The sequence below is a fragment of the Rattus norvegicus genome, chromosome 15 (genome assembly GCF_036323735.1).
Source record: "Rattus norvegicus strain BN/NHsdMcwi chromosome 15, GRCr8, whole genome shotgun sequence".
NCBI lineage: Eukaryota > Metazoa > Chordata > Mammalia > Rodentia > Muridae > Rattus > Rattus norvegicus.
In genome coordinates, this window is record NC_086033.1 from 34,948,066 (window position 1) to 34,975,213 (window position 27,148).

A 27,148-nucleotide genomic window follows, 5' to 3' on the forward strand; every position below is an offset into this window, starting at 1 on the left:
AAGAGCAGTCAGTGCTCTTAACCCTTGACCCATCCATTTCTCACCATCCCCCGTGTCAACTTATATTTTGATGAATTATTTTTATTCTGTGAGTAATTTCTCCAATCCAAAATAATCCAAACTTCATCTAAGAACACTGACTAAATTAAGATTTAGACTAATTTGGGGTTGGGGATTTAGCTCAGTGGTAGAGCGCTTGCCTAGCAAGCGCAAGGCCCTGGGTTCGGTCCCCAGCTCCAAAAAAAAGGAAAAAAAAAAGAAAAGATTTAGACTAATTTAATACCATGGCAATAAACACTATAAACCCTAAAATCTGCTAGCAAGTGAAACATTTTTATTTACGCTGTATCTGTGAGCATGTCACAACTTCTGGGAAGACGTTCTCTTCTTCTTCCACCATGTCAGTTCCAGAGATCAAACTCATGTGGTTCACACTTAGCAACAGATGCCTTTATCATGGTGCCATCTTGTGGTCAGAAAGAAGAGAAAACCGTTTTATCTAAGTCTTCATCATGGTTCTAGATTACAGGTGCCTTGACACAACTTAAACCCCTGTGATAGGGCCTCACATGTGAGCATCCATTCAGTCGCTCCCAAGTGACTGTCAACTCCAGTTCTAGGGGAATCCAATGCCTTCCGGCCTCTGTGGGTACCAGGCACATGTGTACCAATGGAGCACACATACAGAACACACAACTGCATTCTTAAAAATGATAACGCACCATATGAAAATCTTAACTTCTACTATATCTACAAAAACTCTTATGCCAAGGCTGCATACATTTATCTACAAGAAAAATACTTTACATAATGTTCTCCAGAGAGCACAAATGTCATTTTTAAGTAAGAGAAAGGTGTAGAGTTTATCTGTTCCTTGCAAAATGTGTTTCCATAATATCCTGGAAACATTATTAAAGTAGGATACAAAAGCAATGTAAAAATCACAACTATCAGACTTCAGGGTTTTTGTTTTTTTTTTTTTTTTTTTTTTTTTGGTTTTTGTTTCTCTTTTCTTGGTGGCGTTGGTGATGATAAGTGTTTGAGAAAGGGTTTTTTTTTTTGTTTGTTTGTTTGTTTTTTTCCTGTGTGGCCCTGGCTATCCTAGAACTCACTCAGTGGATTCAGTCTGGTCTTGAACACAGGAAGTACATAACCACAAAACACTGGAACTCTACCTAGACCAGTACAAAAATGTTGCTTAGGTCTTAAACCTGACCTAAGAAATACTGCCACAAATGATAATTCTGGATGGGATATTGATGCAAAACAAAGGCTTACAAAATTCTGCACACACTTACTGGGGACTCACTGGCCTACTAATATGTACCTTCTTGAGTTAAAGAAACCATAACAATTTATAGAAACCACGGTTTTATGTGCTATAAATCAAATTTAAAAACTGTATTAGCAAAGTATGAGGAGAAGGGAATCCCTAAGTAGGCCAAAAAATTAAACAAGGCATTTTCATAGACTCAGATACACAGTACCATGCATAGTCATGATCACAAGAATGTTAAAGATACTGTATTCCTAGGAAAAGAGCCACTCTCTACCAATGCACCATTGTCTGGGCCTTCTGAGTGGTAGAAATGATCGACTTTTGCACCTTGTATCAGATATAATACATGGTACCTATTTACACTCAGTGTATTAGAAGCTAAGGAAGCCTAGGTAGAAGAGATAATACACACAGCCCAATACTGTGGAGGCTGAGTTATTCAAAGAACACACACACAGTAACAGCTCAAGGGTATTTAAAGGGAAATATTGAAAACCTGCTGCTGTAAAGTAACCTAAATAAATGGTGACATTTCCTGATTACCTGCAGTTGTCCAGCCTGAAAGAATGACAATCTACTAGTCCTCCCTACTCAGCATGATTCTTTCCCAAGCAATGCACATTTCGTGGGGACTTATTAGGAAACAAGATCACAACAAAGACAGAGAGACCAGTGCTCACAATGGCCCTTCCCGTGTGACAGACACAGTAAGTGACAGTGATCTAGGAGCTTTTCTAAGGGAAAATGAAAGTTTTTTAGTAAATTTTCATGTGCGTGTCTGTTCAGTCTACACGTGTGCACTACATGTGGGCCCGTGACTACAGTAGCAGGGTCATGGGCCACCATCTAGGTACTGAGAATGGAGCACAGGCTCTTTGGAAGAGCAGCCAGGGTCTCAACCACCGAGTCAATTCTCCTATCATCTCACTTTTCCATTAAAGGTCGAGGTTACCAATAGGCTTGTAACATAAAATCTAGTAATTTACAAACCAGTGATCTCATCAAACACGGTTTTATTTTTGTTCCCAAGACCTCGTGTATCACAGTAACTTTGCGCTTATGCCACTGAGGAAGACCTTCAACTCTGACGTCCTTACTCTTTATCTCCCAAGTGCTGGAATTATAGTGTGCACAACCTCCAGTGGACAAGTAACTTCAAAGAAAAAATAATTAAGCCCAAGTTCAGATAACTGCACTTGAAACACAGCAAACTCCAGCACAAATGTAAGACCATGCAGAAAGTCAGATGTAAGGAAATGACAGGAAGGGGGCAGTGCTGAGAACTGCAGCCTGGCTCAGCCTCAGGTCCACACTTCCCCTCCTCTTTTACTTTGTGCTTTTGAGACACAGCATCCACAGCCCAGCCTAAATCTAGAATGCAGTGTGGGCCAGGCCTCGGGTGAATCCTGCACCTGCAGCAGTCCTGCCCTCCCTATGGGGTGGCAGATGCTGGTTAGTTACAAGGGACCGACCACTTAGCATCACATCCGTCTCTTCTTGGAACTAAGTTGCTCAAACTCCCCCTGAACTAGCTCAGAAACACACACAGACTTGAAGCAGTGATCCTCCTGCCTCAGCTTCTGGAGCAGCTGGGATGACAGACCTGTGCCACAATGCCCAGCTGGACTGAGCATTCCAAAACAAACCTCCAGCATGTCCTGTGTCGTTTCCTGTGCATGTCAAAGTAAAAGGCTAGTCAAGGAAAGCCGTAAGAGGGCCATCAAGGATGGAATGGACCAGTCATGAGCGTTTATTTCACTGCTTTCTAAGCTACTGCCCCACTATGTAAGCTGGCCTGGAGCTCAGGCTCCTCCTGAGCCTGCCTGTCACTGTGGGGAGGCAAGTAGGGAACAGCACACGACGACAGTTCAGTTCACATGTGGTCTGAGGAGGATGAACTCAGATAGCTGCACTGCTTTCTTTAAAAGGCCAATTTTAATTGTTACAATCTCCAAACGGCCAGCTGCTTATTTAATATATAAGCCAGTTAATACATAGAGAGGTGGAGAAATCACTCAGCGGGTAAGAGCATCGGCTACTCTTCCAGAGCACCCACATGGCAGCTCCTAACTGTCTGGGAACCAAGATCTTCATTCAGACATACATGCAGGCAAAACAAGTGTGTGTGTGTGTGTGTGTGTGTGTGTGTGTGTGTGTGTGTGTGTGTGTGTGTGTGTGTAAATAAAATAAAAATAAATTATTAAAAGGCATGAGAGGGGGGTTGGGGATTTAGCTCAGTGGTAGAGCGCTTGCCTAGCAAGCTCAAGGCCCTGGGTTCGGTCCTCAGATGGGGGGCTGGGGGCGGGGGGCTGCATGAGAGGTGAGAGAGCCCGCAGTAGTCAAGGGCACTTGCTGCTCTTACAGAGGACCTGGATTGTGTTCCCAGCACCCATAAGGAAGCTCTGGATCCAGCTATGAATCTTTGTTCTGGCCTCCTTGGCAAGAGGCATGTGTGTGAATGCTTGCAGAGAAAACTCATACACATAAGAGAAAAACAAGTCTTTTTGTTTTCATTAAAAATGTTAATGGTATCAGCAAATATCAAATAATGTTCAAGCTTTTCTAACATTTGTTAAAACAGCACCCTGCAGAGAAAACCAAGCCTCCAGGCAAAGCATTTCATGGGTGTCATTAAAGCCATGTGCATATAAACTGTCCAAATGCAGCACGAGTGGAATCCAAACACCACGTGGACTGTGCCTTTAAATGAGTATGGAAGCAGGTGCTATACAGACTGCTGAGGGAGGGAGGGTACCCCCCAACAGGCAGGACCCACCAGCAAGTCCACCCAGGCATGACCTGAGGCTGAGGTCCTCATTTTCAGTCTCCAGGCTCTCATTTTCAGTCGTCAAAGGAGCTGCCAGGGTTGGTTCTTCCCAGTAAACTCAGCCATAATTTCATATGATCAAATGTGGATATATGAACCTGACAGACTTCCCCAACTTCACAATCTTTGCCACTGTCAGAAGGCAGTCAAGGAGGAAGGGGCTGGGCCTTCGGACACAGGAAGTAACCCTAGCTACCAGGAAGGCTAAATACGAGGCCAGTCTGGGTGACAGAATTTCAGTCATCTTTGTTAAAACAGCAATTTAAAGCAATTAGATCACAAACTATACTAAAGAGTATACAAAAATCAAGTGTAATAAAACTCTTTAAACTTCACATCTCAAAATTTCATGCCTCCATGTGACATATGGTGAGGCCTTCAGTGCCTTTCCCAGTACAAGCTCTGGGCAAACTGCACAGCGCCTCCCTTAACTCATGGCATCCTTAATCTTCACTGTGCCCCATTTCAGTCACAACCAGCCTAAACTACAGGGCAGAAAACGAAGAAAAACCCCATTCTGATTGTGCTGATGATCCCAATACCACCCTGAATAAAATGCCTGTTTACTAATTCAACAAAAGTGCAGTCAGCACCAATATAAGGTCTCTGTGCCCCAACAAGTCCCCCTTAGCAGGGGGCCAAGAACTGCTCAATATGGATCACAACCCAACGGAGACGAGTTAGAAGCTGTGAGAAAGGTGCACGCCCGAATGCTGGCCAGAGACGGTGTACAAGTTCTCGGGAGGGAACTGGACAAACGCCTTCAACAGCAGACCCAGCTCACGCTACTGAGACCAGTGAGCTGAGGAAAAGAGCCTATGGCTTCAACCACCCCAAAATGTCCCCTTGGTTCCTCTTAGAAGTGACTATGAAGGAAAAACTCAGGCTCTCAAGGTTACTACCATCTTGTTTCTCACTTGTTTCCTTTCAAGTAATTCTGCAGAGCGCTCAACTTTCACTTCTCTTTGCCTAGGGGACAAGTCCAGCTGTCAGTCCTCTCTAGTCCTACTGGTTTATGCACTGTGTTTTGCCCACAGTCTCACAGCACACCCTACAATGGCCTTGAACGTACGATCGCTCTGCCTCTAGAAGACATCAAGTTTACTTTCAAATTTTTTGTTTTTTTGTTTTTTGTTTTTAAAAAAAGACAAGTAGAACCATGGTGACCAGGCTGCCCTGAACTCCGAGATCTGCTCCGAGTGCTGGAATTTTGGATTAAAGGTGCACACTATAGCGAGGGTCACTTGTTCATTATCAAGTTATCTTGTAAGTTGTTTACATATATGTAAGCAGGTACATGAGTTCAGTTCACAGAGGGGACAGAGAAGGGACAGAGGGGCTGCTAGATCACCAGGAGCTGGTTTTCAGATGTCACATGTGTGCTGGGAACTGAACTGGGGTTCTCTGAAAGATTAGCAAGTACCCAGCTGAGCCATCTCTCCAGCCCAATTGCTATTACTTTTACTGATGAGTTAGCACCAGTTTTTATGTGGCACATACTTTTAAATATCACAAGAGCTTTCTATGTGGATATTGATCTTAATTCAATTGATAATTTTCAAAGCCAAATATCACCTCTACACTTTCACAAAGATTCCCAACACCCAATTAACTAAAGTCCTGAGCTTCAAATAACAGTAACTAACCAATAAGGCTTATGTGTCACTTGGGCTCCAACCCAGGCCATCCTTGTGCACACTTCCATGTGCTCTACCATTCCATGCCAACTAGCAAGTCTCGATTTCTCTACTCTGAAATCCCACTTCCTGTGCCCTAACTCTGGTGTATAGTCTGGGACACTTAAAAGAGCTCCCCAAATTGCTAGTTATCTAAACAACAGATACAAATGTTTTTAAAGTGTTTAACATCCAAGTAGATTGGTGTATAAAATGGTACATGTGTGGAAGCCAGAGAACAAGTTAGGGAGGTCACTTCTTTCCTTCCCGAAAGGGGTACACAGAAATTAGACTGTCTTCAGGCTTGGCACTAAGTCACCGTCCCTCATTGTACTTTAAAGTGGCAGGTGCCACTTTCTCAGGCAAATTGGCTTTGAACTCTTGCCTTTTCCTCCCAATTAGTTGGGTCTAGAAGCACCTATCACCATGCAGAACTTCGTTGGCATGACTACCTTGCAAAGAATCCTCTAATTGGTTCCTAAATGGAACTAGATCTAGCTAGTTTCTCATTATTTTTTTTAAAGATTTATTTATTTATCATATACAAGTACACTGTAGCTGTCTTCAGATATACCAAAAGAGGGCATCAGATCCCATTACAGATGGTTGTGAGCCACCATGTGGTTGCTGGGAATTGAACTCAGGACCTCTGGAAGAGCAGTCGGTGCTCTTAACCACTGAGCCCTCTCTCCAGCCCCCTAGTTTCTCAGTCTTATTAGGGATTCCTTACAGCTTGTGTTGACTTCCCAGATCCCAACATGTTCTATGAGGAAGGGGCTATCTGTTCGTATATACCACCCAAAACAGACATAACCAACTGAAAACTGACACTTCATACCAACCAAACCCTGGACAACAGGACTCCTATTGCATTCAATGCTTAATACTTGCGTTGTCCTTTCTTCATGTATATGGAAGGCAAGTCTCAAGTTAACCTTCTAGTTCTAGAGCTCCTTTGCCGACCCTTCCTACATTACTGTGGTCAGTGCTTCCTGTCATTTGCGAGATCATGCCGAGTGCCTTAATGTTCAGAAGACAAAACACTGGCTAATTGGAGCTTTGATTTGGTCTCCCACACACATCAGAGAGCCAGACCCCTAATCTAGGACTGCTTCTAGAAGCTCCTTTTGGGAGACGAGTTCTCACAATACAACACAGAAACTCGACTTCAGCCATCTGTAGGCCGACTGTAAAGGTGCACACCATCGCACCCAGCAACAGCTTAGCACTCACTCTTAAGCCCTACAAAGGTTTTAAAAATAAAGGATTGACCAAACACTGTGTTGCCTTTATTACTTCATCTGTGTGGCATGACAGTCATAAAATATTTGTATATTTTTACTATACATTAAACAGCCCCAGGCCCCATGCCTAGAAGCTAAATGTGCTAGATTTTGCCATTTTTGGTAGGAAGGGATTCAGAGGGTGTGTGTGTGTGTGTGTTATGTATGTATGTATATACATATATATAGAGAGAGGGAGGGTTGTTGTTTTTGTTTAGATAGGGTTGGTAGCGACCTACTGAGGAAAAGTGAGTCATGTGGGTTTTACATAGAGTGGTGCTCAGTAGTCCTCACAGGTGGCATTTTCTACTCATGCCAGTTGCCCTAAAGTTTCACATTTGGAATCTTTTGGATTTTAGACTTTCAGACAAGGAATAAGTCCAGCTCTCGACCATGATGCCTCAGAACCCAAATTCTGGGACATGGGAAAAGGTGTATGCTACCATGCTTGACTGTAAATTACTTTAACAGTGTAGGAAACTTAATTTAGAAGGAACTCAAACTCACTGTATTGCTTCTATGCATTGTTTACTCCTGTAGTACCCAGGTGACTTTGTTTGTGATGCAAAGGCCAGCGGAAAAGAACTAATGAAGGACAAGCCGAAGGAAGGAAGGAAGGAAGGGAGGAAGGAAGGAAGGAAGGAAGGAAGGAAAAGATAGATAGATAGATAACCATCCCAACCACAAGTCCTTCTATTCCAGAGGGAGCTGTTCTGGATAAAATCAGCTCAGACCAGCGCAGAAGAAGCAGGCCTATACAGGGGAAAACTAGGGCAAGGCTGGGAACCAGAAGTAGGGTAAAATAAACTTGGGATACAGGAAAATAGTAGACACTGAATTACATATAAAAACCTATGAAGTTTATAAATACTACTCCAAAGAGCTAATAAAGAGTCTTTAAAAACCTGTTCCCTATTCATTCTGGAATAAAAGGATAAAATATTTATTACTTTACCATATGTATTAAAATATATTTGTTTTGTATTGGCTATATAGAACAAACCAGTTTTGGCTAATTTGAGTCTATCTGTGTGAAAAAGCAAGCACGTGCACGCACGCACGCACGCACGCACGCACACACACACAGAGAGAGAGAGAGAGAGAGAGAGAAAGAGAGAGAGAGAGAGAGAGAGAACTATAACTAGTGCAGCAGCAAAGTAACACAATGAACCAATAACATAACTTGAAAAGTTCCAACCTCCTTCCTTTCAGGTACCGTGAGGTGAGGCACATGCACTATGTGGCCTAGAGACAGGAGCGAGCCTGTGCTCTGCAGCACGCACATGCAACCTTCAGTTACAGAGTGCAGAAGGACATGGTGTGCCTTATAAATGAAGACGAGTGATGCAAACTCCATAAAGAAATATCAGCAGGGGTTGGGGATTTGGCTCAGTGGTAGAGTGCTTGCCTAGCGAGCGCAAGGCCCTGGGTTCGGTCCCCAGCTCCAAAAAAAAAAAAAAAGAAAGAAAGAAAGAAATATCAGCAAATAAGAACTAATATCTCCTTTAAAATATTTAAAATCATCCTTGGAAAATCTCATTTTGAGTAGTGTTTAAAATCTGAAGAGTCCCCTACTGAACAGAACCAACTCTTAACCCAGAGACGTAGGCACAACACCCGCCATTTAATCTCCAACAACGGAGTGAAAGCAAGCCTGTGAAAACACCAAAGAAACCTGGGAACCTTGAAGAGTTCTCCAATTTTTTGTTGGTTTTTCCAGCACAGGGTACGTGTCGTCCTGGCTGTCCAGTAACTCAGTGATCCACCTACCCTTGTCTCCTGTGTTGGGATTAAAAGTGTGAGCTACCGCTACCTGGCTTCTCCAAAGTATTTAACAAGCAACAGAAGACCAATTTAGATGTTTGGGAAGTAGCACCAAATTATAAATTACGTACCCTTACAATGGGATTGCTAAGTCTATGCCACTCCCTGGGGATTTCGAGCCCGCTGGCCAGCACTCCGCCACTGAGCTACATCCCTCGCAGTCCGCTCAGTTATGTTCACAACCTAGCAACGTGCTCATCAAAACATGGTATGTCCTGTCATGGCAATTATTAGAACTTACACAATTAGATATCCAGTGTGTGTGTGTCTACCCATGCAGAAAACGTGCATTCACAGGGCATGGATGGATCAACTTCTAGATCCACTCTTGGTTACAATCTTATTATCAATGCAGACAAAATAAAAGGAAACAAACGTATAAGCTTATAAAACCTGGCTGGCTTAGTTTTATCCTGAACCAAGAGGAAGGCCATTTCCTGCAGATACTGTTGGTAGGCCTAAGAAACTTTTAGATCCTCCGGTCTTCATGCTTGGAAATCCAACACCAAACACATGATGTAGAGCTGACACTGTGATTTGTTTTAAGGTGTACCATCAGACTGCCAGCCTGGTCATTAGTTTCCCAGCCTCAGAAAAGGATGCACTGGTACTCAGCCCTTAGCTCCCTCTTTCCATGTGATTTTATTATATCCTACTGAAAACTGGGCGGTTCTTGACTGGCTTCTTGGTCTGACACAGCAGTGCAAAGGTGTAGCTCAATCTTTTTATGGGCTTTCTTCCCACAGTTCTCCTGCCAACTAGGAGACGTCAAACTCAAAGAACCCACTGTATTTTCTCTCATATCACAGGCACAGACAGAGATATTCAGTAGTATTTATTGAATGAGTACACTATGAGATTCTCAATGACATACTTTTATTGGTACTGAAATGTCCACTATTCACTCTGTAGCTTAGTCAATGCTGGTCTTCAATTTGAGATCCTTACCTTGACTTTCTGAGATACGGAACTACAGGTACGTACTTTCATACTTTCCTTAAGGAAACTCAAGTTTAAAATTAAATCCTATTTTTTTATCCTGAAAATCTCTTATCAGTTTGAGAAATAAAGCCATCACTTGGAATCCTATCAGGTGCAGGATAAAACGCTGGGGACCATGAATGAAACTTATGCAAAATCCTCATGCAGATCCTAAGTCACAGATTACTAAAATCTAATTAGATGCTAAAGACATGAACTATAGTGCACTTACACCACCAGAATAACGAATATTTACAACTGTGGTTGACTGAGCCCATCAATTTGGAACTTGTAGAGCAGGAGCACACTGCACTGCATGTGGATCAGAATGTGTAGATATTCTGAGCACTGATAAGATAGGTAAAACGCAGTAGAAGAACTGAAGACAGATACGCTTACAGGGTACAGAAGTGACAAGCGGTGACAAGTCAAATACAACTGTCATTCCAGATGCAGAGCTATTCCATCTGGAGAAGAAAAGAGCTAGAGGCTACTCCTTTAAAAGGAAGCACTCAAGACTTTGGTGGAGACAATTACAGAAGGACGGCAGGCAGGGCTACTGTCCTGGTCTAAGGTACTAAAGAGGATATGCACTTGCCTTTATGTATGAATGTATGTACGGATGTACATAACATATATGCATGCAGTGCCCATGGAGGCCAGAGACAAGGGGTGGGTGTCCTGGGCATGGGTTGTCCATGGATCCAGCTGACCATTATGGGTAGAGCGAGAACAGACCCAGGCCATCTCACCTGTCCCTGAAGACACTATCACACGGAAAGGCTTTTTATAGTTTTAAATCCCACCAAACCACTGCTAAGCATTGTTGCAAGAAATGGAGCAAAAGTTCTCCATTTAAGTCCACACTTCCACTCTGAACTTACCATCAGCATTAGAACCTCTTGGAACACCTTGTATCTTCCTCTTTTCTGGCAACAGGAAAGCTAAACTCGCTCTGAATTATTCACACGAGGACTCCAAGTGTCATCTGGTGTCCTAATGCCATGGGTCTGTGCTGGCGCATCTAAGGCCTCTGCTCCTGAACGTTCCTATGTACACCCAGGCTAACAGCGATCCAAAGCTACCTACTCGATCTGTTTAAACCTTACCATCCAAGTGACTTCTTCCCAAATTACTCAAAAGAAGTATTTGCTTCCAAGTTTCCAAAGTGCTTATAAACACCAAGCATGTGGAAGTGCCTGTCCCAGAAAGAGGAAAACTCTCAGGAGGCAGTTTTCTCCATCCACCACATGTGCTCCAGGATCAACAGGCGTGTGTAGCAAGAACCTTTACCCCCAGAACACTTGGCACCCTTTCTTGATAACTAACATATTACCACCCTCCATATACCACTAAATTTTAAACCCTAACTACAGGGACTTGCATTTGCAGATCAGAGCACATTCATTAGGACACACCACATCTGTGCTTGAACTGGTATCATTCATTCATTCATCAAACACTAAGGACTAGCTAGGAGAAAAGCACAAACCACTATGGAATGGATAAGGAGTCACCATGGAATGATAAGGTTCTACACTGTTGGGGCTGGTATCTTCTATTCCTCCCTGTGATACTAGGGACTGCACCTCAGCTGTGAGGCAAATCCACCACCATTGAGCTACTACATTCCTGCCATCTTGGATGGTGCCAGTTTCTTCCCAGCAGGACCTTGTGTAACTTCTCTCAGACACTAGGTATTTCAGAATCATGTTGAATTTGATGAACTAACAATTTTAAAGTTTGTGATCTATTGGGATAGGACAAAAATGAACACTATACACACATTTAAGAAAACTTTTGTAAAATAAATCCTTTTTCAGAAATTGAATATATGCATCTTTTAGATAAATCAGGTAATAAATACAACTAATAACAATAAAATTGATACAATGTAATTTATTTCCAGAGACCTCCCTGCTCCAAATCCTCCCTCGATGAATGGCAAACACCCAATGTTTTGATTAAAGAAATAGATCTAATTAATACAAATTCAAATGTGTAATGATATTCAAACTGCTTATCATGTTTGTACAGGGCAGGGAGAGCAAGTGGCTTGCGCATGCTCAACAAATGTTCAATAATGACTTAACACACCCCAGCACTCAAAGTTCAGCATACCATTAGTCATATTTATGGCCTATGTAACGGGATTCTAGGAACACAAATAATGAGATAAAGTTTGGCAAATTCACTGTGTTGGACAAGTCCTGTCTAGGGCATTAACAGTTTAAGTTTCTAAAAGTAACCGATGCTATTACCCAAATGGTTTATTTGAGCCCAAGATATTCTAATTATCACCCTAACAAACAGCTAAAATAAGCTACTTTACATTTTTATTGATATTAGTCTTTCTACAGCTAATTCAGGCAATTTCCTTGTTAAAAGTCTATAACTGAATACAAAGAGTGAAGGTACAAAAATCTAATACATTGTTCAGTGAATGATTAATACTGTATTCAATGATTAGATTATAAAATTTAACAAGTCTCACAGACTCACTAGGTCCAAATACACACTCAGAGCCATACATGCACCACTGAGCAGTACAGTCTATCAAGCTTCACTGCATCCAGTTAACTATTCACAACCTATTCTGTAAGCACTGTCTTCTTTCAAAAACTTTACACTATCTGAAAGAGGGTGCCTACCATTTGCTTCTTCCCTTTCGACTACATGGTAAACTCTTTTCATGGTATTTGCTCTTCTCAACTACAGAATACAAACCCATGGGTGTCGCTGGAAAAGTAGTGACCCACAGACCCCACAGAAGACCAAGTACAGTTAAACTCAAGGTCACACACAGCACAGCAGCCGAGGGAGACAAGTTCGGAATTAAGACCATCAGATATTGCTAAAGTATTTCACATATACTTAATAGTAAACCAACTTATAAAATCTTAAGGACCAACTTGTGACAGGTTATCTTCCTATGGCTCCAATATTACAAAGCAATTCACATTACGTTAACTGTCGTTTCCAACAACCTATGAACACTACATTGAGAAGTCTCAAAGCAGATATGAAACCTGAGGCTTGCTTTATTTCACCTCTATTCCTTGTGGCACAATTAAAAATAAATTAAATACATTTTATTTAAGGCAGAAAGAATATCAATAAATGTCATTTTCCAGAATTTTCTAATTTTCTTCTGATTTTTAGAAAACCGCAATGGCTCCAAATAAGTATTGACATGTGACAATGAAAGTGAAGATACAATGTTAATTTCAAGGCTGATTAGCATTCATAAACTTAAAATACCAGGAAGAGATTAAATACATCCTAAAGTGTCAATGTATTTTTTAAATATTTATTTATTTATTTATATGTAAGTATACTGTAGCTGTTCTCAGACACACCAGAAGAGGGCATCGGATCCCATTACAGATGGTTGTGAGCCACCATGTGGTTGTTGGGAATTGAACTCAGGACCCCTGGAAGAGCAGTCAGGGCTCTTAACCGCAGAGCCATCTCTCCAGTCCAAGTATCAACGCCCTAAGTTTGACATAGGGAGTAAACCCATGTTTAAAATCAGATTTCAGTCATCTTCGGCATGGCAAATACAGCAATCATGTCATTTGTCTTTTGAAGTGTGTCATCAGGAAAACAATACAGCTCCAAGAACAACTGTCTATACATAAAGGGCAGAGGCTATCCCCAAAGCCCCTCCCTGTTTCACTGAATTCTTGTGTCTAGAAGTAAAAAACTGAGTTTTGGAAAAATGCAACTCATTTTCATGCAACAGGACTCAAATTGTTTCTTAAATTAAGAAAACTACCAATAAAATATTCACAGTTTAATGTGTCATGAAATTTAGTATCTGTATTAGATACAGACACTATGATTCTATAGAGCAATAGCCCATTTGGAAACAGGTCCACTCATTACTTAACCATCTTTCTATAGGAGGCCTATACCTTAGGCCTCAGGTACAAAGAGGACTCATCTGACTGTTGAACAGAGAAAGATAGAGGAATCAAGTACTCGGCATAACATTAAATGTTAAAAACCAGTGCCTGGTGGTGGTGCACACCTTTACTCCCAGCAAAAGGAGGCAGAAGCAGAGGCAGTAGATCTCTGAGTTCAAGGCCATCCTACTCTACAGAGTAAGTTCTAAGACTGTCATGACTACAAGGAGAAACCCTGTCTTGAAAACACATGCACGCACGCACGCACGCACATGCTAGAAACCTGGGACTGGTTCAATTATTTACAAAGGCATAAGGAAATTAAGATGTAAGTAACATGAATACAAAGTTAATAGGCAGAGTCTTACACAGTTCTTTGAATACCCAGAAACATGCAAAATCTTATTTAGCCTAGTTGACTGAAAAATATAAAATATCTTTTTTCATAAAAAAGGTTAGAGCACCAAAGAATTACTCTTAAGAAACCAGTAAGGACAAAAGTGGGAAACATAATGAATGAGTGTGGCTTTGAAGTTGTGACACTAATGCACTGTGCACCTTACAGGACACATAAGTTTGTGTAACCGCAACATGACCAAAAAAGTTTTAATAAGATTATCAAAGATTAAGTCTTCAAGGTTAGTAAAAACTGCTCCTATACGACATTTAAGAAATGTAAGAAAGTCCTCTATACATGTCCTACTGACTAACATACAGGAAAATGAGAAAGAAATCTGCTCAAGTTAAGGAGACAAAATTCTGCGAATTTTAGTCATAATTTTGGATCTGAAAACCTCATAAGGAACTGAAGTAGTTAAAGTTTACAAGATAGGACAAAGTACTTCTGTAAATATTAAGCAGCCTTTAGTTTGTTTTTTAGTGAGACCTATCATTTTTTAAAAAAGATTTATTAATTTATTATATATAGGTACATTGTAGCTGTCTTCAGACACACCAGAAGAGGGCATCAGATCTCATTACAGATGGCTGTGAGCCACCATGTGGTTGCTGGGATTTGAACTCAGGACTTCAGTCAGTGCTTTTAACCAGTGAGCCATCTCTCCAGCCCTCGTTTTTTAAAAAGATTTCTTTATTATGAGTACACTGTAGCTGTCTTCAGACACACCAGAAGAGGGCGTCAGATGTCATTACAGATGGCTGTGAGCCACCATGTGGTGCTGGGACCTGACCAGTCCTCTCCGAGGACCCAGAGCTCTTCAGCACTCACTGACCTCCTGAGCCCCTGGCAGCTGCTTTTAAACAGAAAGACACTGAGCCAGAACTCTGACTCAGAATATGTTTGAAGGAATCTATTTTCGATGTGAATTCCTATCTCATTATTGTCTATACTGAAAATTTCAGTAACTTACACCTGGAAATAGGTTATTTCTGATATTCAATGGGAAACAAAATATAAGTCGAGCCAGCATTAACTTAACAAAGTAAATGAATGCATAAATAATTACAAGGGACTTTTCAAGGTGTCTAGACATAGTTAAGTGTTTTCATTCAAAGTTTAAAGCACTATTTTATTTACTTATTTGGATTTTTTTTTTCTTGAGACAAGAGCTTTTCTGTGTAGCTCTGGCTGTTCTGAAACTTGCTTTGTAGACAAGGCTTGGCCTCAAACTCAAGAGTGCTCTGTCTGCCTCTCCCTCCCTAAGATTAAAGGTATAATCACTATTTAGTAATATAGAAACAACAAAAAACATTATGCTTGTGACACAGAAAGTGTTTTTGATACTTAAAACATAATTTCTAATTTCTGTAAACATAAAAGAATTTCATACTGAGATAATTTTATTTGACATATACAAATTGATATACCGCGCTAAGTTGGATTTAAAATACAATTTTAGAAGCTACAGGTAAAAAGTTATCTACAACTATTCCCTTCGACACACAGACACACAGAAAGAAAACTTGGCTTACATATTTAGCTAGAAGGTAAAGAGAGGACAACAGTTAACACTTGTATCCCAAGAGACAGACAGCCACTGCTTAACCTTACCTACTGGAGAATGAATCCAGGGCCTTATCGGAGCAACCCTGACCACACAGACCACGCCTGACTTTTCCTTATTATGTCTGTCAATGCTGGCTGATCCGGACCAGCCATATAGTCCAAACTAGTCTTCAATTTAAAATAGTCCTCTGGTCTCAGCCTCTTGAGAGCTGAGCCTACACATTTGACAGAATTGGGGATTTTGAAAAAACTTTTTTTTAAAGGTTTTATATTTTCGTTTTCTGTTGGTGGTAGTTCTTGGGGTTTACATCTTATGTCTCCAAGCAGTCAGAGAAAACTTGTCAGAGAAGGTTCTCTCCCTCCATCACGTGCATTCTAGTGCTTCTACTCAAGCCATGAGACTTGGTAGCAAGGGCTTTCAATCACTGAGCCACCCTGTCTGTCGATGGTACGGTCATATGTTAATGTCTTTGAGGCCCTGACAAAATTAATATCCACAAAACATTTAACTACCACTTGATTCTTCAGGAAGCTTTGTTGATTTACACTGTAAGGACATATTCCACGTATTTTATATTGACACTTTCCTGTATCCCAAACTGGCATTCTATTACGAGCGGTGGAGTTAGGTAAGGGTTGTTAAAATACAGTCCAAGAGTAGAGTCCTGGGAGAATCCTGACTGCTTTTGAGAAAATCCCAAAAAACAAGGTAAGAATAATGTGACCTCACTTTCTTTAAACATACAGCATCTTCCTTGGGATGTGCTTCCCCCCCCCCCCCCCCCCGTGTAGTGGACAGAGCTGACTCACCTCCGACTATTCACCAGTGGTCATTCCTATTTGTTTATCCACGTCACTGTACACTCTACTCATGTGACTCTCCATGTGCCCAGAGTATAAACTGGCTGATGCCTTAAATAAAGGTGGCTACTGCATGAGCCTTTGGTCACCTCACTTATCAGCTCCATTTCCCAGGTCCCAGTGCATCCAGAGCAGTAAACAAAGGATTACGAGCTTTTATTTTGGCCAGCATTGCCTGACACTGAATTCCAATTCCTTTAAAGCCTTAACCATACATTTGATCATAGTTTTCATAAAATTTCATTCATTTGAACATTTGCATCTTTTCCCTTGTTCATAATCTATGTTGCAACTGTTAACTTAGCTTCCTGTTATTACCCATTCACAATGATACTTAACAACAGAAAGTTTAAATATAAATACCAAGATGCTGTAGTATTCAACAGTACTTCTGAATAAACACTTAAATTATAATTTAGTGTTTGGTAAACAAGAGCCCAAGTCTTCATGTGCATTGATCCTATTGCTATTAAAGGCCAATCACAGCCAGGATAATCTCCCAAATATAATGACATTTCTAAAATAAATAGCTGATATTTCACTGAATGATGCTGAACACAGATTGCAGAAATACCCCAAAACGTCAGTGTACGTTAAAATTTACAGAACACAGATAATCCAAGTTTTGTATTGAAAACAAACAAACAAAAACTCCACATCAGACAGGAAGGAAAAAAAATCAATGTGTTGACTTAAAAAATAAAAAGGAAATTCCAATAAAACAATTATAAAATTAGATGTTCCTTTATTTTATGAATATTAACTACAATTAGCACAAGCGTCCTGAATTCTGCAAGACTTTAAATTTATTTCAAGACAAGAAAAGAAATAAGACTGTAGTACTATTATAAGATTAAAATGTTAACTTTTGTTGGAAAAAACTATAATGGCACAAATGACATCATTACACTAAATTGGGAAAGCCAAAACTATTGTTTTCTGAATCTTTCCTACTAATATTAAGCAAATGATACTAAAATCATCTATGGAATACTAATTAATGAAATTTAAAGATCTGAATAAGACAGCTGTGACGTTAGATAGCTACACGAAGCCACTAACACCTGAGTGACTGAGTGACTAGCCGTTCATGATGCTCCACTTGACTGTCACTCAGAAGCTGACTCCTCTCAGAGAAACCTTGGTAAGCACTGGAACAGGTTTCTTGGTGTAGAAAAGGCTGTGTTGACTCTTTTTCTTGGTGCGAGAGCTGAGCCTGGACTCAGGCTCTCAGGAGTCTAGGGCAACTGAACATCCTTGAAGAGTAATATAGTATCACAGCCTTGGACAAAGGCAGTTTGGTGTTAACAACAAAAGATTGAGCATCTCCAAATCTTAATTCAGGATTGAATAAAATACACTGATGAAAACTGCTGAAGAATTATACATACTAGAAAGACAGTTGAAAATATTAAAAAAAAAAACCACTAGAAGTTGAAATTTCTGTAAGAACGCATTCGCAAACTAATGTTACAAGTTAAAACAAAGTGCACACTCCCCATCAACTTAGATTCATGAAATATGTAATTAGAATTAGTCTGCCTATTATTTTAAAATCTCAAAATCATTTAAGTGAGTATTAAAAACAAAGTTTCTGATTATTGTAAGTTTTTAGAAAATAAATATATCCTGTTGCTTTATCTAAAAGAAGTAGAAACACAAAGTGATAAAACGAACGATTATTTGGTACAGAAGATTACATCTCAATCATGGTTTATAACCAACTGTTTTACGTAAAATTTCTGATTGACAGATATAGCCTTCTTCCCTCAAAACCAGGAAGGAATTATTCACATGAGTAAAATCTACTGCAGTGGGCTGCTTTTCAGAGGTGTTCTTTAAGAGGACAATGTATGATCACATGTAAGTGTCATGAGAGAAACAGCTGCTATGATCATGGGCTGGGCAACTGGATAGTCAAAGAGGAGACTCCATATACAGAGATATATACATACACACACACATACATATAAAATCAAACTTTAAATACATGTAAATGAGGATCACAATACAGCATCAGTCTCTCTCAAGCACTAAAAAAGAAAATTCAAAATCATTTCCTAGAAGGACCTGACAGATGTCACAGACCCTACTGGACTGAGGAAAACAGAGGAATAAGCATTTGAACAGGTATTCCTCAAAAATGAACAGGTCCAACATCAGACAGGATTTACTGGACAGACTTGGAAATATTCCAATACGGCAGTCACACTACCTTTTAAAACACTTCTAGAAAAACAACAAGAAATGATAAGTGGCTAACCTACTGTTCAGGAATAAGAGGCCACACCAGCCTTCCACTGCCATCCTAACAACACTGTCTGTCTGACTGGATGGTTGTTGGGTTAAAACTTAACACTAACTCTTAAAGTGGTAACTGGGAGAAATGTAAATGGATGATGGCAAAAGATTAAAACCAGGAATTATTTTATAACCAAAAGAGATTTACTTTCAAACATTTTTAAGATTCAAAAGATTTATTTGGAAAAATCAGCACAGAACAAAGATATCCTCAGTAACTTTTCTCAGAATATATGAATAGTGAGACTCTATGAAATGTGAGCAACAACTCTAACTTTACACAGTGTCTATGGTTTATACAATCTCAGCCCCCATGCCTCCCACCCACTAATACACTACAGCATTGACCCCTTAGTGACATCAGCTTTCACTAACAGTCTGACTTAAGGTCTACGGGAACAAACAGAAAAGCAAAATCATTTTCACTGTTCAATAGGTAGGATTAGCTAAAGCAAACACAGTTTTTGTTAGGATCATGAGGGAATACCACTAAGAACATTTTAAATTAGGCAAAATCGTTTCTTTATTGAGATTAAGTAACTACATAGATTTAATAATAATGCCACATAGCTATCCATAGCTAAGGTCACAAACACATTTCAACATTCACAATGATGGGCATCTTTTCCACTAAGCTAATCTACAAAGCTTATGAATAAAGAAAATACAAAAAAAAAACCCCGTTTTACAAAAGAAAAACTTCAGTCTACATACATTAACAATAAAACCATTTCTCCCGCGTAACAGACAAGGTGTAAAGTCATTGAATTTTTTTCTAAACAGCCAGGAATGAAAGAATTTTAATATCTCCGACGCTTATTAGGGCCTTCAAAATTGCCCCCTTGACTCCCTCTGCCAAAGCCACCAGGACCACCACTCACAGGCCCTACAGCACTCATTGGTGCCTGGGGGGTTTCAGAACCTGTTCTGTTTCCCATAGGCGAACCCATTTGGGATGGAGGACCTTGGGGAAACCTATCATTGTGCTATCATGACATATAACAAAGTCCATTTGGAACACGCCAAAATAAAAGTGACAAGAAAAATTGGCAAAATCCCAAGTGGTGGTGTCAGGAAGTTCAGCAGAAAGTCCAGCAGAGTCAGCATCAAACATAGAAGGAAGAAAGGAGCAGGTTAATTAGTTCCTGTTTCAACAATCACAACAATAACACTAACACTAAGCAGCACGTGCAGAGCACCATTGCAAACGCTGTGCTCCGTGTCATGGAAAGAGCTGATTCTGACATAAGCAAGTGCCTCCTTATGCCCAATCAGTGTACAACACTACTCTGATCCCTTTTGAAAAAGTTCACACGACATGAAACTATGAGGTAAAGAAAAGAGTATTGTCATGTTGCTTCAAGATAGTCTTATGTAGCCCAGGCTGGCCTGTACCTCAGGGTTCTCCTGCCTTGGCTTTTGCCTCCCAGGTGGGGGGACTATATATAAACATGTCTCACCAGGCCTGGTGAGAAGGGAACTTTTTAAAAAGAAATCAGAGATGTATAACTGAGGAGCAGCACCATACTGTTTTCAGAAGGAAACATTCTAGAAACTCAATTATCAGTGCTTCTAAGAAACAAGCATTAAGAAATGTATCATTAACAACACGAAGCCCAGGGACTCTAACATCGAGACACATGAAGTGCTTTCCTTTAAAGACTAGTGTTAAGAAGAGAAGTTTTAAGAATTGTTTAATAACATGAATAATTAATTAAAGCACATTAAATATCTGAGTCATTTATTCTGTGAAATTTTACAAAGGTTAATCTTAAGTGAAGAAGATAATTTTTAAGTGAAAATGAAAAAAAAAAGACAAAAAAAGAAAAAAAAACCCCAAAACTTTAAAATGTCATTGAAATTAATTTTCCAATTTTAGAAAAGTGTGTAGGAATATAGCCAATTGTGTCTATGTTACTGCTAATGATTAGGTGTTGAACAGAGCAAAACTTCAAGTTCCAGGGATTGCACTATATAAATGCTGCCCCTCATCAGGGACAGAGGCACTGACCACTCTGTGTGCCGTCTTTCTGTCCTGGATACTGTGACCCTGTCTCTTTACCTCCCTCAACAATGGATCTGAAAATGATATCAAGAAAGATCGTGTATTCTTCAGTCCTACACTGCACAATGCCTTCCTCTTCATCTCTTCCTGGTCACCACAGATGCATGCGATGGCCCAGATTAACGACTGCCAGTGCATTTTCCTTCTTACCCAGCAAGGACTGCAAACCGCAGTGCTGTAATCTCAAAGCCAAACAGCTTTTTTGAAATCTGGTCACCTATTTTTTTTTTTTTCGGAACTTTAAAGAAGCATCACTTGAGGAAGAAATGATTTTCTACTAGAAAACTTCAGACAGAGGTGGTTAAGAGTCATTTGTCCTGCTAACTGGTATGTAAAGATGATAAAAATTACAACAAAGAAAATTAATTTTTATGTTTTTACCCACAAAGGTATCTTCACACTCTTCGATCAAAAATCTATATTTTAAATTTAGTAATAAAAGCAATTAATAATCCTATTGAGACAGTATAACAGTAGACCTTTAAAAATGTTAAATAAAATTCTAATGTTAACTTTTTTCAACAAAGAGAAATGGTTTGAAATAAATCATTACAACATGATGCACCAAAACTAAAACTTGTTTTTTCATACACAGTAGAGTTTGTTTCTAAAGGTAAATAGTCTGCACAGGAAAAGCGCAATAATAACATTTAGCCTTGCATCCATCCATCCAAAGGCAGACATGAGTTAAAAGCACTGCAAAATACCTGTAGCGGCCCATGGACTTGCTCTCTATTGAGGAAGAAGTGATGGCGATACTAAGAAAACATCTGGCCACTTATAATTGTCCCAAATTAATTAAAATGTAACAAAGTTGCGTTCTCGTCAATGGTTGTACATCCATAATATCAAAAGTGATGACACCAAGTTTTATTAAGTGTGAAGTTATCTTTGAGGCAGCAAAATGCTTAGTGACAAAATATAATCAAAAAAGTTTTAGTGATACGTTACCACTGCGCCATTATCTGGTATCATTGGAGTTCCCATATTTGCAGCTCCTTCTGGTCCCATGGCAGGACCAGGACCCATTGGTGGGCCAGGTATAGTTCCTCTGTTGTTCATATTCATACCCATCATTGGAGGAGGCCCTTGGGTACCAGCAGGTGCTGGGCTAAATGCATCTATGCAAAACAATCTACACTTAGAGCTGTCCTATCTTAGTTTAGTGAACATTAAAAACTTTACAACTCAACCTATACACAAAATTATCATCAAAATAACAGTCCTTCTTGGAGAATAGAACACTAAACCAAACAATGAAGAATCATATACACAGTAAAATTCTCATTACTAAAACAAGCCTATGGAAAATAAATAAGGGCATGTCAATTTTTTAGAGCAACTGAAACTAAGATATTCAAAGTAATATTAATATTAGGTATAGCTTAGAATTAAAGGAAATGACCCTGAATAATTTTATATTCTACGAACTTTAATAAACAGTGATGGTTTGGCACTCAAAAATCACACTTGTTTTTCCTTAAAGTCAGTGCTAAAAATATCATATAAAAACAAAAGTCTTAAGAATTACTCTAAGATAGCTGTAAACTAATTCCTTGACTTTTATATGAGTACTAAATACTTTAAAAACTTATCAAAGAATGGTTTTCAATTTTATATTAAAATATATAATCTAAACAAACAAAAAACCCCAAAATACAAGGATAAAACTATGTTTTAAAACACAGTTACATCCAAACAGATAAAATCATTTCCGTGACTACTTCTAAAAAGTAAAATTCTAGAAAGGGAGATAATCATGATTCTAATTCGGTCATCAAATTGTCATGTTACAATATTTATTATCTGAGCTGTACTGTAAACATATGGTAGTCTCAAATAAACAATTTGATTGTTTAAAAAAAAGTATATGTACCTTTTAATCATAAAAATCCACTCAAAAACTGATGCCAATTTAGAGATCTCTCTACTTACTTATGTTCAGAGTTGGACTTCTAAAATAGACATATAAAGCACTGGGGTGCTCTGAGGGCCACAGAACAATGACTGCTGCAGCTCAGCAACCACAATGCCAACCAAGGCTGAGGGCAGCAAAGGGAGTCGCACTCCCCAGCAATCCATCGCACCACTGCTCTGCTACTTAAACTCTGATTCAAGAAACAAGCAATTTTAAGGGAAAGAATAATTTCCTTAATCCCAACCTATTCTTTCTAAATAATCAATACTTTAAGCTTACAACGTCTACTTCCTCAATATGGCTTTAAACATATATAATAGAAACAAAAGGTGGACGGTGACATCTACAAGCCCTCTTAGCTAAGATTTCCTGAAGAAGAAAAGAGGTACTGTTTTCTTCTCACTACTTTTAAAAGGAAGGTGAATTGGGTGAGAAGGTTTTGTTTGTAGTCTAGGGTGACTTGCTGTCAGCTGTCACATACTCTGCTGCTCATCTCTCTCCCATGACAGAATTATAGTTATGAGCCATCATGGCAAGTTCCCTTCCTTATAATAGTACATAACTTAGACCGTTAATAATATAAATCAGAATGTGTAAAATAATACCCCCAATTATCAGTGATGTGGAACCTTATTTTCATTCTTACATCTTCTGCCTGTACAGACCTAAGAAATGTATCTGATAGATCCACTGATATACATCAAAAAATGATGCTGCCATCAACAGGACACATGTTCTTGGGAATACAGGGCCTTGAGAACAACCACTGAGCACAACCTACAACTCTAGGCTGATTAACAAAGCTTGAGGGGCTACAACAGTTTTACCAACTCATAAATTCAACAGAGGCTGACAACTGGAATAAACCGTCGAGATATAGTTTAACAATAAATATTAAAGAAAAGGACCAAGAGAAAATGCTAACAGACTAGTTTTCCAATGAAAATTATAAAATTCTAAATTTTTCCTGAATTAAGGAATTCAAAAGCAGATTCTCCTCATAAAGGTTTTAATCAGAAGCTGGAGAGATGGCTCAGTGGTTTAGGACATTGGCTGTTCTTCCAGAGGTCCTGAGTTCAATTCCCAGCAACCATGTGGTGGCTCACAACCATCTGTAATGGGATCTGATGCCCTCTTCTGGGTGTGTCTGAAGACAGCTACAGTGTACCCACATACATGAAATAAATCATTAAAAAAAAAAAAAAAAAGGTTTTAATCAATTGAAAAAATGTTTCCAGATCTCTGGGCACTATTAGAAATAGATTAAATTTTACATTTCAAGGTTTGATTCTAGGGTTGGGGATTTAGGCTCAGTGGTAGAGCGCTTGCCTAGCAAGCGTAAGGCCCTGGGTTCGGTCCTCAGCTCCGAAAAACAAAACAAAACAAAGTTTGATTCTGAGGTTAATGAAAATAATTATAATTATCTTTGATACTTAATTGAATCTTCCTCTAACCGTCCTTGAAACTATATTTATTGCCTTATATATTACCCAAAAGCTATTATGAAAAAATACAGAGCCATATCACCATTTTATACAAATCTGCTTACACTAATGACCCCACATGTCTACACACTACCTGCACAGTTGGGTCCACAGTTTCATGCTGCCTTTGCATGCCATAAATGCGAAAGTCTGTACACATTGGTTGCAAAGGCAAATGACCAAAAAACCAGTAATACACTAGATTATCTGACTAAAATAACTGAAAGTTCAAGAATTTTTAATAGTTAGCCACAGAAAATAACCATGGACACACTACTTAAACAAGTTTTATCTAATATTCTAAGTATTTTAAGAACATATGAGATGTGTGGAGACTGTCTATTCTGATAGTGTAGTTATTCAAACAGCATGTACAGTTGAATTATACAGATGTTAATTTCATGAGAAGTTTCTGTGGGACAATTTAATATAACAGTGAATATATAGAAAATAAGTCATTATTGGCCACTGATTAACATATGCCACTTCAAATTGTAAATTTATTAATAATAGCCATGATAGTCCACATATTTTCTCCTCGGTTCACAACACTATTTCACTATACGATAATGAATTTTAATGTAATTACTTTCTTAACATTTTTACAACTCCTCTAAAGACATCACATTTCCTCAACAAGCTACTGAAGAGTTTTGAATAAAAACTTCAGTACTAAATACTGCAACCAAGGAAAACATTTGAAATATACTGTAATATAAATAAAAAGTCTAAACCTCAAATAAAAACAAACAAAAAACAAACTTAAAATAGAAATTCTAAAATCACTTAAAAACACAACTCAAACTATTAGTATCAGAGGTAAAATGTGATTTTTGCAGTATGACAGAACTGTATTTATAACTCACAATGATTAAACTGGTCGCGCCATGCATAAAGACCTAGTTTAGAGGTTTCTTTCACTGACTGTATCAAACCATGTGATTTTCTTGTAAAATATTCTTCCTAAGATACATTTTATTGCAGTTATTAAATATAAAAGATAACACCTTCATAACTGTTTGCATGTCTTAGTTTCTCAGCATACAGATACCAAAAACAACATACAGTCCCCAAAAGAATTACAAGTAAGTCTTTTGCTTCAAATCCCTACCTCCCATGTTTATTGCTCCACGGGGACCCATATCACCCATTCTCATTTCCTGTTCTCTCTGTAAGTAAACATAGTTGTCAGAGTCAACCTATCGATCTTATGATTTGCCATTTCCCATCTAAAATCAAACAAAAAAGAGTGAGTTGGGATATCACTTTCCATTAAAAATTCTGAAATTTTCCAACAATATTTACTTAAGACTACTAGAAGAGGAAACAAAAAGGAAAAACAAAAACAAAACAACAACAAACCTTTCAAGCGGCCAACACTAATACACATTAAGTGCTTAGAATACCCAGGTTACACTTGAAGACTAGACTCCAAATGAACCAAACTATGTTCCATTATTCAGTAATGCTGGTATTCCAAAGAAACTTGCCTAGACCTTTTATCAAAGAAAAACCCAGAATTAATTATTAATGTCAATATATATAGATTCCAAGGTACTAAAGTCTTAAAAGTTACAGACGGTTTTCATTATATAAAACTAACAAATGAGTCTTGCATTTCTACTTAACTGACAGGTCTAACTCCACCTATGTATGATCTACAGATACAGCCTAAGTCTTCAGTAGACACAAGGGATTATTAAAAGTTTTATGTAATATTGCTTTCTATTAAATAAGCAGTCGTGTTACTTAAAACATAAATAAATTCTCATTTGCCAAGTTCTGAAACGATGCGCTGTAGAAGTTAATTATAACACAAGAGGCAGGTCATATAAATTAACACCTTGTGAAATTCCATGACAGCAGCGACTTCATAGGAATCATTTACTACCACTTCAAAATTAAACCAATGAAATCTGTGTGAAATTACTCAGTAATAATGAATTTACAACACTACCTGAACAATGCACTAAGCGTCCAAATCATGAAAAGCACTGAGATAAAATTATTAATGAATGTTTCAAGTCAATCCACAGCTGAATGAAACACAAATTATTTTTCATAAAATCAAGTTTTAGTAAACTAAATAGTTATTTCATGATAGAACACTGAAGAAAGTACCATACAAAACCAAGGCCATGAAATGCTCCAATGAAAAGAACGCATGGCATTAATAAGTGATTTCTTCAAAGACATCAGCAGTGTTTAACAGTAGAGCAGTTCTGTCTGCCAAGCACAGAGTCCATGGCTGGATCCCCTTGCATAGGTATGCCCAGTTAGTCAAAGGAAATACATATTTTAGTGGAACAGTAATAAAAGCAATGTAAAATGAACAAAGTTATAATTCAAACAAAATAAATGTTTTATCACATTATTTAGAAAATACAAACACAACATCTTCATAAAAGCTATTTTTTAACTTTCCTAGAAGTATTTTTTGCCTTCTCATAAAATTTGCTTATTAATAAATACTATCATTAGCACATCAAAATGTTAAGACTAAAGCTGGACATGTAGAGCATGTCTTTCATCCCAGCACACCCACGAGGCAGAGGGAGACAGGTTATCTCTGTGAGGTACAGGCAAGTCAGGTAGGTCTATTTGAGATCCTGTTCTCAAAACGAAAAAAAGAAAATCATAAGATCAAAATGATAACCAACCAAGCATCATATGGAAAACATTTTAAGCATTTAATTATTAAGTTTCCTTCTCATGTCTTCCAGCTGTTACTTTCTAGATACTTCTACTAAAACGCAAAGGAATCAAAGCTTATAT

At 38.7% G+C, this 27,148-nt stretch overlaps 1 protein-coding gene across 4 annotated transcripts in view; it reads right to left on the bottom strand.

The window, feature by feature from the left end:
• The window catches only part of Pspc1 (paraspeckle component 1), an 86,016-nt gene that overhangs the window by 6,621 nt on the left and 52,247 nt on the right, over positions 1-27,148 (bottom strand). The window contains exons 7-9 of one of the 4 annotated variants that reach the window (XM_063274262.1): positions 25,485-25,542; positions 21,923-22,092; positions 343-19,892 (exon numbers count right to left, since the gene is read on the bottom strand). The exons of 1 other annotated variant lie outside the window; for it this stretch is intronic. In XM_063274262.1, coding sequence (XP_063130332.1) covers positions 19,707-19,892; positions 21,923-22,092; positions 25,485-25,542 — 414 coding nt within the window. In that variant the 3' untranslated portion in view covers positions 343-19,706. Of the gene's footprint in view, positions 1-342; positions 19,893-21,922; positions 22,093-25,484; positions 25,543-27,148 lie in introns of those variants that run through there. 2 more of the 4 variants (NM_001025672.2, XM_039093316.2) reach the window with 2 other exon arrangements.